The sequence below is a fragment of the Chiroxiphia lanceolata genome, chromosome 6 (genome assembly GCF_009829145.1).
Source record: "Chiroxiphia lanceolata isolate bChiLan1 chromosome 6, bChiLan1.pri, whole genome shotgun sequence".
Lineage (NCBI taxonomy): Eukaryota > Metazoa > Chordata > Aves > Passeriformes > Pipridae > Chiroxiphia > Chiroxiphia lanceolata.
Window position 1 is genome coordinate 49,410,048 of NC_045642.1, and position 12,596 is coordinate 49,422,643.

A 12,596-nucleotide genomic window follows, 5' to 3' on the forward strand; every position below is an offset into this window, starting at 1 on the left:
TGCTGTTTGAATCTGACAGAGAGGAGGTTGGTCCCTACACAGGACCTATACAGGCTCCAGTCCTGTACCAAGTCCCCTGCATCAGCATTGGTTTAGCCTAGTAAATACCCAAAAAGCACCATGTGGATTGAAAAGTCCTGAGGGCCAGAGAAGCTTGCCTTCTGCTCCAGTTGACTCTGTGTTTGACTTTTCTTACTGGGATTACCATTGGCTCATCAAGCAGACTCTGCTCTCCCTTGACTCCCTCCATGCCACAGCCTTCAATTCAGACAGGCTTGTAGTGATTACTTTTCAAACATGTCCCCACCTCTACTGTGGCTTTTAATATCCCTATCACCATGCAGTTATTGATAACTTCCTGCCAAAAAATGAGGACGTTTCAAAAAATCAAGACATTGGCTTAAAATAAATGAAATTGGAAGTTGGCTGTTTTTGTTTTGTGTTGTTTTATAAAACTTCCAAAGCATTTAGGCCCTTGCTTCTCATTTAGGCATTGAAATCCTCATTTGTTTCAAACATTGTTTATATTGCATTTGAGTCTTTGAATATGTCAGGCAAGAACTAACTTTCATTTAAAATTCAACTAGAGATTCTTGTAATTACCTGACTCTGGAAGCTGAGCCTTTAAGGAAACATCATGGGAATGTGATAAGGGTTGGTAACAATGGCCATGTCTGTATATAAATGAGTAAATAGATACCTGTAAACAGATAGATGGAATTTTTTTTAATACATCCATACATTTACTTTAATTTATGAACAATTTAAGGAATTTTCTGTACATGATTCAAGGTAGGATAGCTTAGGATTTTGTATTTTTCAGAAAGGATTACCTTTCTAAAAGTAGATTTGCTAATGCTTGGAGATTAAAAAAAATCTCTGTTTGGAGCTGAATACTTGAAAATGTAATTCAAAATGACAACAGTCATATAAATAGTGACTCCAGCTCTTGATGACTTCTTTTCCCCTTACAGTGTTTTCATTAATTTATTCTTGAATTATATTTTAACTACAGTGCACACTGTTAGGCAGACAAACTTTAGTTAAAAACCAGCACAATGCACAGAAATAGGATGCTCCCCAACCCTTCCAAACTTTATTTACCTTATCCTGCAAAAGCCACAGCAGAAGGAAATATGATAATTAAGTCTATTCAGCCAGTGAAACAGAGAATGTAGTTTATAATTCCTCAGTGAGGGGTAGATGTATTTCATAACTATCTTGAATATATTTTTTCACTTAGTATCCAGACATCCAGCTGACTGATATTCAAGGATCACCTCCTTCAAGTGCCAGAATGGTCTCTTCCAACATGGAGATTGTCAAGCACAGGTCCAGGAGGCATGCATGGCTGAACAAGGTGTTCCTGACCAAAGCCAAGAAAAAAAGCATACAAAATGTGAAAGAAGGAGCAGGTGACCTGTGATTCATGCAGAAACACTGGCCAAGTGTGCAGGGATGGGGTTAGGAAAAGCAAGGACCACTAGGAATTGAATACGTTGAGGGAACATGAAGAACAAGGAAAAGGGATTTTATGGAGACAACAGCAGCAAAAGGAAGGCTAGGGAAAATGTGGGTCTGTTGCTGAATGGGGCAGGGGACCTGCTGATGAACGAAATGAAAGTGGCCAAAGTACTCAAATTCTCCTTTACTTTGGTCTTTTCTGGTAGGACCTTGTCTTCAGGAATCCCAGGCCTCTGTGGTCAGTGGGACATTCTGGAACAAGGAGGACTTACCTGTCAGTAGAGGACAATCAGATAAGTTAACATTTTAAAACAACCTGACATACACAAGTCCATGGGACACGATAGGATGCACACACAAGTGCTGAAGGAGTTGACCAATGACATGGTAAGACTGCTTTTGATTATCTTTAAAAAGGACAAAACAACTGGGAGAGTCCTGGGAAACAGAAGAAAGCAAATGTCATTCCTATTTTCAAGAAGGACAAGCAAGAGGATCCAGGAAACCACAGGTCATTTCTCTTCACCTTGATCCCTGGGAAGATGATGGAGCAAATAATCTGGTAAACCAACTCCAAACACATTAAGGACAAGGAGGTGATTTGATGTAGTCACTGTGCATTTACAAAGGCAAAATCATGCCTGACCAACCTGATAGCTTTCCACAACAAAATTACTAGCTCAGTGGATGAGGGGAGAGCAGTGAATGTATATCTTTACTTTAGCAAAATTTTTGTCTGTCTCCCATAACACTGGCATAGACAAACTGATGAAATATGGACTAGGCAAATTGACAATGATATGAATTCAAAAGTGACCAAACAAACTACCAGGCTCAAAGGGTTGTGGTCAGGGGCAAAATGTTCACCTGGAAAGTAGACACTAGTGCTGTACTGCAGGGGTCAATACTGGGCTGGTACTGTTTCCTATCTCTGCCAGTGACCCAGATGATGGGATACCCTCTGCAGATTTATAGATGACACAAAACTGGGAGGAGCAGTTGATACACCAGTTGGTTTTGCTGCCATTCAAATGAGTCTTGAGAGGTTGGAGACGTGGGCCAACAGGAATCTCATGAACAGATGAAAATTCAAGTCCTGCACATCAGGGGCAATAACTAAGCACCAGTACAGGTGAGGCTGGCCAGCTGAAAAGCAGCTCTGCGAAGAATGACATGGGGGTGCTGATAGTCACCAAGTTGACTGTGAACTAGCAATAAGCCTTTGTGGCAAGAAGGCCAACAGAATCCTGAGCTGCATTAGGAAGACCATGGTCAGCTGGTCAAGGGAGATGGTTATTCTCCTCTACTTAGCACCAACTAGACCAGTGGTATGTCTAGTTTGGGTCTCACCAGTACAAGAAAGACATGCATATACTGGAGTAAGTCAAGGAAGGGCTAGGTGATGAAGAGACTGGAGCACCTGTCATATAAGGGGATGCTGAGAGGGCTGGGATTGTTTAGTCTCAATGAGAAAAAGTTTGTAGCAGGGAGCAGTGGGGGGTCTTGTCAGTGTGTACAAATTCTGTAGGGGAGGGAGTAAGAAGATGGAGCCAGACTTTTCTCAGTGGATGTCAGTGGCAGGACTAGAGGCAATGGAAACAAACTGAAATATGGGAATTTCCACTTAAACATAAGAAAAAACTTTCTACTGTGAGGATGGTCAAATGTTTGGACAGGTTGTGTAGAGAGGTTGTGTGGTCTCCGTCCTTGCAGATATTTAAAACCTGACTGGACATGGCCCTGAGCAATTTCCTTGCTGACCTTGCTTTGAGCAGGGGAGTTAGATCAGACAAGCTCCAGAGTTTCCTTCCAAACTCAGAGATTCTGTGATTCTGTAAAATTTCAATGCATGATCTCAGAAAAGTAACATTTATTCTTTTAATTTTTATCAGTTGGTATGTAAGTTTTCCACTCCCCATTCATTTATTGTTAAAAGTATGTTCATCCATTAATGGCTTGTTGACTTTCAGATGCCTGCAGCTTTATGTGTTCTCTTAACTGAGTGTGTGTAGAGGTAAAAAGCATATGAAAATAAACCTTAGCTGCTTAAAAATGTTTCCAATGGAGCACTGTACCCATTTTATTAGGCACTCTCATGAGGAACTTGCTGAGAAATGATGACTTTGGTTCAGCACAGAGACTTGAGAAATTAATTCCCAGAGTGCCATGTTCCCTTTATTTGCTTGTTTATGACATTTGTTCACAATGTAAAGTGTGATTCTCCATACTTGTATTAAAAAACTAGGCAACTATTAAATTGTTTGACCAAATAACAGATGGCTTGTATAGGATTTAGTTAGAGCTTAGGCATTGTTTAGACATGCAAAAGGACTCATAAGTAATAAATTGCTTTCCATGTACCTGAACTACATGTGGAACTGTGTAGGACCTTGTTCAGTAAATGCAGGCATAGCTGCAATTTTCAGGCACTTAAACCAAAGAAGAAATTTTACAAGAGAAATGGAATTAATATTTTCTCAGTGTATTCCTACTTCATCAAGCTGAGTGTTTTTAGTATTCTCACCACTGTGGTATGTGAACATTTGGTATATTTTAAAGATACCTATGAAATCTGAGTTCCTCTCAGTGCAGAGAGTTCCCTGTTGTTCTGTAATGCACAATAAAGCACTTCAGATTGATTTGTGGTATCAATAGACAGAAATTTAGACTTAGACTAAAGATGAAACCTGCTTTCAACATCTTATTTCAATGAAGTCTGAAAGCCATTTTTATGTATTTTCATCACTTATGCTCTACAAGAGAGACCTAGGGTTGGGGGCAGCAGGGCTTGCAGCACCACATGACATCCCTGGGCACTTCATTAAATAAAATTAAATAGAAAAACTCCCATTGACTTCAATGGGATCTCATATCAGCTTCTAATAAAAGAAAAATCCTAAATGTTTACTCTCAAATATTTAAATGTAAAAGAGAAAACTTAGATGTTCAGGTAGAAACCTACATGATCTTACAGCAAGCTCAACAGGAAGAAGAAAACCATACATAGGAATGAGCTGGTGTTCCTTGCTTTTGGGAAGTACTACTCAGGGAAATGGAGGCAACTTCTCTCCCAGTTAACTCATGCCTTTCAGTTGCTGATTAGTGCCATTGTAGTCGTGGCAGCCTGTTCATATTAGCCAGTGGTAGTGGTATAAATTGGCTCTACTCTGGGGCTCACAAGCAGCAGGGAGTGTGGAAAAAACTATGGCCTCAAGTAAGAGCTCTGTTTTGTACCTAAGAGGTGCTGAAGAAAATTGCACGTGCAGTGTATTTAGAAGATTGCTTTCAGAAAAAAACCCAACCTGTTAAATGCCGGCGAACAGCATCTGCCCCTTTGCTGCAGCTCCTGGCACAGAATGTGCATCATCACCAAATCAGGGCAGCACTGCCTTGTTCAATGCATAATAAATCATACCTGTTTTCCTCCACCTCCACAGCACAGTTCTCTTTGGTTGCCACAGGCCTACTCAGCTTACACAGCTCAGTGTTTTGATGATGTTGCAACTGAATTTTTTGTGTGTAAACATCAAGGCTCCCATGCCCTGGCTGATGAAATACTATTGCTTCCATGAAGCTTTTTCAGAGGTGTGAGGATCTAAAAAACTGGTTTGGAAAGTTTCACAGAAGAAACTCATAGCTAACTTTTCATTTCTGAGACCTGGTAAGACCAAGTCAGGACACTGGGGAAGTTGACAGGACATATGGTGGTGAAATAATTTCTCTTGGAGCAATTTTATTGTTATTACTGTACTCCCACTACAATGGGATGAAGGCCTTTTCATTCCACCTTCGTCCTGAGACAATCACCATGGCTGGGATCTGGCGATGGAGAGGGAACACAGTCGGGGCTGAGCACAGCCCTCGTCTCAGGGAAGGCATGAAGGTCCCCAGGGGCTTGGTGCACTATGGAATCAGGTGGAGAAACCCGGGCAGAGGCACCCGACTGCCTGCCCTCCTGGGGTGAACAGCTGGAGCCCAGGGGGGTCGAGGGGAGAGGTACTCAAGGGAGCAACAGTTCTGTTCCATGCAAAGAATCAAATAGGGTACCCAGAACTGTTCGCTCTGGACTCGCTCGGCGCAGCCGGGGGTGAGCAGCACCAGCCCCTCCGCAGTCTCGGCCCCCCGGGATACCCGGGGGACACCGCCGAGACTTACGAAGATCTTCAGGCTCGGCAGCTCCCAACCCGGCGCCGTGGGAAGCCCGGTGGGGCACCCCACCCCAACACACCCGACCCGGCTCGACGCGCTCCCGTCCTGACCAGCTCAGCTCAGCTCAGCTCAGCTCCCCTCCCCTCCCCTCCCCTCCCCTCCTCTCCCGTCCCGTCCCGTCCCGTCCCGTCCCGTCCCGTCCCGTCCCGTCCCGTCCCGTCCCGTCCCGTCGCTCCCGAGGCCGTTCCCGGTCGCGGCGCCAGGCGCTGCCCCTTTAAGCGCGCTCCCGCCCGGCGCCGCCCGCCCGCCGCTCCCCGGCCCGCAGCCCTGCGGCAGCGGCACCGGCGGCGGCACCGGCACCGGCAGCAGCTCCATCGCGGCCGGGGGCCGGCGCTCCGCGGCGCCGCGGGGCAGAGCGGGGCGGCAGCATGTCCACCAAGGCGGAGCAGTGTGAGTGGGGGCCGGGCGGGCGGCGCGGGCCGGGGTCCGTCCGAGGGGAGGGGGCGCGGGGCCGGGGGCGCCGTCCCGCCGGTGGCGCTGCCCCGCTGCCCCCCCGCCGCCGCCCCGGCGGGACAGCGCTGCCCGCGCCCCTCCCGCGCCTTTGGCGAGCGGGCGGTGCAGGGGGAGGGGGCTGCCGGCGTTCTGGCTCTTTCTGCCGGAGCCGCCGCCGGTGCGCGGTGGTGGCGGCCCCCGGAGCCCCTCGCTGGCCAGGCGGTCCCAGCGGGGCGGCGGCGCGTTTGTGCGAAGGCAGCGCCAGGGATCCGCGGGGAGAAATGAGGGGTCGGGGCTGCGAGTTAAGACTGAGACCGCCGGCTTGGCCCTCCGCCCCACGGCGGGAAGGGTTCAGCCTGCCTCGTCTGCCAGCGTCATGCCCTATCCCAAGGGATGCAGCCACCTGAGAGACTGGAGATGTGCTGTGGAGACCAGCGATGACCCACGCGTTGCCACCTTGCAGGTGGTCTGATAGTGAGATAGAGTGAAGACAGAGTCGTGCTGCCGTTCTTGCCTGTGCCGTTCACCTTTTGGGTGAATGTAGGCTGGGCGTTTGTGTCTTGCCTGCGGACAGCCTGCGACAGTGCCCAGAGTGTCCCATCAGGATTCCGCCGCTGCTGGCATTCCCCTGTGACTCTGCTCCGTCACGGGTGTTTTAACCACCATGTTGGCTGGATCCGATCGGAGGATGATCAGATGACATGGTGGTTGGCATATCAGCATCTGTGGAATGGAACTGTTCCCCAGTGTTGTTACAGCTGGTAACACCTGGTGTGTCTGCAAGAGTCCTAATGGGAGGCTGAGAGGAAAATAACGGGATAGTCAAGCTCGTCATCCATATCAGAGCTACTTTCTCCCGTGATACAGTGCCATGGTTATGAGCAGGCAGTCTGTGGCCAGGAGGTTAGACTGATGTTTGTCATGATGATGTGATGTGATTTGACACTTCACACACTGAGATTTGCTCTCTTCTTCCTCCAGGTCACTGAGGAGGATCCTTGTATTTGTATATGCCTTTGCTGAACCTATCTAACAAAAATACCTGTATTTTTTTCCTTTAGGGTTTACTGCTTATTTAATGGATGATCTTGCTTTTAAAATATTATGTATTGCTGTAGAGGTACAGTTCTGGCCTCATAAACAGAGACATAATGTTCTGACTGTGCAGAAACCCTGAAGTGTGCAATGTTTGGATATGTACCATTTTGTTCTTTCTGCCTTCTCTACCCTCCACCTGAGTTCTGAAATAGTTTCATCATTCATGTGACACTTATACATTAATTACGCTTCCTTCACACTGCCATGCGGAAGAATTTGTGCCACCTTTTGACCCAGCACTGCCTATGGCATTTTCTTTTATTCTGCCTTCTCCGCTCCTCCGTTCCTAATGCTTTTGGTCTGCTCCGTTTGAGCTTCTTTTTCATATGTAATCCTTGGCTGGTTTTTGTTTTCATCCCTTTGTACTTTTCAAGACACTGCATCTAGGTCTGCCACATCCCTGTTGCCCTCTGTTTTAAGATTTACTTGGGGTCTGGATTTCAGGTCTTTCCATCTCCTAATGTTCTTTTTCGTGATACTCCAGGAAGAATATTCAGTTAATGGGCATATCCTGTGCATTCTAACCTGCTGAATGTATGTTGTTTACCAAGGCTACTCCCCTGACTAGCTCTTATGGCATTACCAAATGTCTTTGTTTCTACATAACTTCAAGATTCCCTCACCTGCAATTTTTGACTAATGGGCTCTGACAAGGATGTATTGATGTGCATACACCACTACCAGTCAAACTTTCAAACCCCAACTGTTGCTGTTGTTGCTTCTGCCCTCACTGACTGACAGGCAAGAACCAGAATGTCTTGGGAAGGACTCAAGTCACAAGTCATAATGAGTCTCAATTTACCAAGAACATCAGCAAAACACTACGAATGAGGAATCACACTGATTGGAACAGAAGATGTGCTGGTCTAAACATGGCTCTGTGGCTACCCCACAGCTCTTGAGCAGGTTGTATGAACAACAGGTAAAACGGTGTAAATCTGGGAGGTTGACTGGAGAAACCTCCCTTTTTATGTGACCACATGCATCTTGTATCACATACCAGGCACATTGACAGTGACTTTGCAGCATGCCTGAGGTGTTCTGTTGTATTCAAAGAAAATGAATTCTTTTTCACCTTACTTAGCAGTAACTGATATTTAGTTGTGGTAAGTAATGTCCTGGGAATGCCTGATGCCCACTTTGTTCTCCTTCAGGACAGTCGAGCAACCAGAGCCATCTTTGATGACTCCTAATTGTTTCACTCTTGATTCAGCTAATGCTTACAAGGGGACTAAAGAGTTTAGTGAGGTCTGTGTAGATCCTAGAGAGATACCCATTTGTTTTTTGTGATGACCCTATATCAGGGGCCATATACTTCCACAAGGTGACATCACTTTTGAAGTGTGTCTATGAGTACTCAGGAAATTGGGTCATTCACACGTTTCTGTAACTTGAAAGCTGGCAAAGATTTTGCTCTGGAACTTTCCTTCAGAAGATTCTTTGTGTTCTGGGAGGCTGTGCTGAAATGGACAGAATTCTGGGAAACAGAACTGAGAGATGAGGCTGAAACCTTTAGCCTAAAGCTAGTGTTAATATTTAGGCTTTATAAATAATTTTTCTGTTTTGGTATTTTGTCTGATACAATTGCGTGACAATCCTGATTAATAGAAATAAATAGATTTCCTTCTTTATTAAAAAAAAGGTGATTCTAGATACCCTATGCCCTTTATTGAAAGTTAGTAACTGTAGGGAGGCAGACAGTTCTCTGAAATGCATCTAGATCTGAATTCTGACATCATCTTTGGCATTTTGTTAATCCATTTAATTTACACATATCTGACAACAAACCGTGGCAGACACAGTAATCTGTGCATCTGGCTGTGAATTGTTCTTTGTTGGGTACTATGAAATGTGGTCTGGTTTTTTTTGCAAATATACCTGGCGCTTTTTTTTTTCCCAGACAAGAGTAAGTAACATCACAAAATACATCTATGAAGTAATTTCTTTCTTAATCTAGAAACTAATCAAAAGTGTCTATTGTCTAGCAAGATGACCTGCAAATCTGGGACTAAAACTGAGATTAGTGGGCAGAAAGAATGAGATATGGGATGAGAAGGGGAAAACAGTCTTGGACTGCTAAAGTCGACCTCTAATCTGGAGTGAAACATGTCCTGATCAGATGTTACTACCCCAGTGGTCTCAGGAGTGTATAGGAATATAGTTATGGCTGGTCTCACACAGGATAACTTCCTGGAAAGCATAGTTCGTAGTTCAGGCCTATGTGGTGACCTGAAAGGCTCTGATCCTGCTCCCAGCTATACTGAGACAATCTTAGTCCATGTGACAAAATTTCTGTTTTCATTTGTTTGGCGGGGGGGGGGGGTCTTGATTGACTTTTGGTTATTCATTAATGTCACCTTAAAATAAATTTGTGAGGTAAAAGACTTAAAAGTGTTGAAATAATAAGATGCTTATGTGTTTTTAGTTTGTTCCTTTTACATATGCATTATGACAGTGTCCCTAGTTGCATTTTTACTTCTTGTTTTTACAAAGACCGCAGCCTTATTCAGTCACATGATGGGCTTTCTCCTTGTGATGAAACTGGGTAATATCGTGAGGGGGACTATTTTTGTAGAAGCTTCACTTGCTGCAGAAATTGGGTGGGTATGGTCAATACAGCAGGAAATGGGTGAAAGAATTACCCTGGTTGGGTGCTGCAAGATTGGTTTTCTTGTCATGCATTCAAGCAAACAATATCCTTCATTTGATGATTATTTGAGTGTTCCTATCTTGTGGATAATTGACTTGATATTGTCAAACCTCATTTGTTGTATGGCTGACCACTCACAGAATCTTCTCTTTTCTGGATGTAAAAGTCCAGTGTGTACTGTTACCTGTACTGGCAGAATGGCTCTCACTATCTCGAGCTGAGCAACTCCCCTTTTAACTGCCTGTTACACAGTCTTGGTGCACATTTAACATGATGAAGAGTTCCCAGCCAGCTCTGCTTTCATGGAGGCTGTGTCTGCAGTCCAGCACAGCTGAGCAGCCCCTGCCACAGCCAATGCACTATTTCTCAGCAGAGTTGGTTGATCTGAGCAGAGCGAAAGGAGTTGAGCGTGTGTAGATGTCTCTACATGAGACTGTATTGTGCTCTATAGGCAGTGTAAGGCATTGCAACTATGGTGGGTCATCACTTTTTTCCAGTACTGAACAAGGATCCCCATTAGAAAGTAAACCCACTGTTACTTGTAAAACAACAAAAAAATGGTTTTAGTAAGGGTGTGCACCTCCTACTGCTCTTTGAAATCCCCTCATCTGCTTGATCAGACTTCCTAAGACACTTAAATAAACAGCACAGATCTTTTTATATCTTTAGTTCATTGCATAAAGTAAATGTATGGCCTACAGTAAATCACATAAGCTCTCGCTGTCTTAGTTTATATCTTTGCTTTGGCTGTAGGAATACTTGCCTGTCTCACATGAACCTCCTGTGATCCAAAGACTCATTCATTATAAATGAATCTTGAGATGCTTGGAGACATGGAAGAAGTGCAGGGAGGGTGGTAATATATATTTTTTTTTTAAATTTGCTAGCATGAAGTTTTACCTAATACAGATGCAGGCATTCACTTCCATGTTTTCTCCTTGGCAATCTTGTTCATTTTATTCAGTCAAAATAGGAGGAGCAGAGAAACTTTTCTGTTTGTTAAGTTTAATTCTTAAATTTTAAAAAAATCAGAAATGGAAGAAACAAATATGACTCTGTCAAAGTCTGCAAAAAACCTAAATGAAAGTTTCTGTGTTTGTTTTTTTGTCTTTTATGTAGTTGCTTCCAAAATCCGTTACCTTCAGGAATACCACAACCGGGTTCTCCACAATATTTACCCTGTGCCCTCTGGAACTGACATTGCAAATACTCTGAAATACTTTTCTCAGACGTTATTGAGGTAAGTTTTAACTAATGCTCTTGAAGAAAAAAGAGCTAAAGAGTTGTTGGGGGTATTGATTGGCTTTGAATTTGTTGCAAGATTTAATGAGTCAATGCTCAGACAAAAAGAGTCAGAGCATAATTGGAGAAAGAAATGGTATAAATTAATCTTTTCAGTGGCTGTTGCCCAATTTGCCCAGTTAAGCCCCCTTATTGAGTGGCTGATTCTAAAATAAGCTTGGTTGATTATGCATTTGCTTGGCCCTCCTCAGACTTAGCTGAACGCACAAACATGCTGAACTTGTGAAGAATGGAGTTTGTGACCTATGAAGTTTTAGATAGGTGTACTCATGACCTCCTTGACAGTCCTCGTGCCCCAGAATCCTAGAGTGATGAGCCAGACGAGCAGAACTAGGTTATTATTGTGCCATGGTTCAGCTGACTGTCAGGTTTGGGTTCTGGTTCAGTCCCTTAGAACAACAGGAGTAGACACAAAGTTCGTTTACAGATCTGGATTTGGATGGCAACAACAGGTCAGGATTGTTCTGACCCAGGGTTTTGATTTATTCTAATATTTAGTAATAACATACAGTACTAAATACCATGTGATTACAGGATACATTACGAATAGGAATTACTACCTGTTGCCTTCCTAAAAAAAAAAGGAAAAATTGTGAGACTTTATTAGGAATGACACACATTCCACAGTGCTTCCTAGTGGATTCATATTTTCAAATTGCTTTTAAAATGGCTTTTGACCATGAAGATGTGATTATTATCTGCCCAGATTTTGGCTGGCACTAGTTTTCACATCTAGAAAAATGCAGTTAAAACTGCATTTCTATGCATAGCTTCCTGATTTATACCTGGAAAGATTGTCCCTGGTAGTTTGGAAATAAAATGATTTGCCTTATTTGAGGAGGAAACATTAACAAAATACAATTTACCCATACATTTGTACGCGTACCTCTATGATGTATACAAGTTGAGAAGCAAGAATTTAAACTTGAGAGAATGAGAAAAGTTCATTCTAAAAGTGAAAGAGCCTGAGATGCATCAAATTTCTTAACCCTGTTTATAAAAAGTAAAGACAGACAGAAATAATTTTCGGTGGAATATCTGTTTGCAGCAAACTTTAAAACCTCTCATTTACTTCTGAAATTTTCAAGAGCAGAATTGTTGAACCACTGAAATTTGTTTCCTTCCTCATTTAGAGTGTTGAAGAAACTTATGGCAACTAGGAGGACTTTTTTTTTAAAGATTAATAAATTGAATTTTGCCTTATTATGTTGCAGCAGTGGGAAAAAAGTGTTCAAAGAGCCACTAAAGATACCTCTGAAATGTGGCTCTGTTCCCACGTCAGGCTGTTATGATGGGTTATTTGCACAACACATACTTAAATTGTATTTAAGTAGGGTTATGTATGACAAAACAGCCTCTGCTTATATACTGTGAACCTTTAATCTGTTAAAGCAAGAAAGTTGGACTTGATTCTGAGCATTTGCTCTTTTAGCTGGTCAGA

At 43.6% G+C, this 12,596-nt stretch overlaps 1 protein-coding gene across 9 annotated transcripts in view; it reads left to right on the top strand.

The window, feature by feature from the left end:
* The first annotated feature begins 5,974 nt into the window (after positions 1 to 5,974).
* The window catches only part of UNC79 (unc-79 homolog, NALCN channel complex subunit), a 106,923-nt gene continuing 100,301 nt past the window's right edge, over positions 5,975 to 12,596 (top strand). For 7 of the 9 annotated variants that reach the window (XM_032690762.1, XM_032690759.1, XM_032690763.1 and 4 more), the window contains exons 1-2: positions 5,975 to 6,063; positions 10,973 to 11,093. In XM_032690762.1, coding sequence (XP_032546653.1) covers positions 6,042 to 6,063; positions 10,973 to 11,093 — 143 coding nt within the window. In that variant the 5' untranslated portion in view covers positions 5,975 to 6,041. Of the gene's footprint in view, positions 6,064 to 7,030; positions 8,110 to 10,972; positions 11,094 to 12,596 lie in introns of those variants that run through there. The other 2 variants (XM_032690767.1, XM_032690766.1) reach the window with 2 other exon arrangements.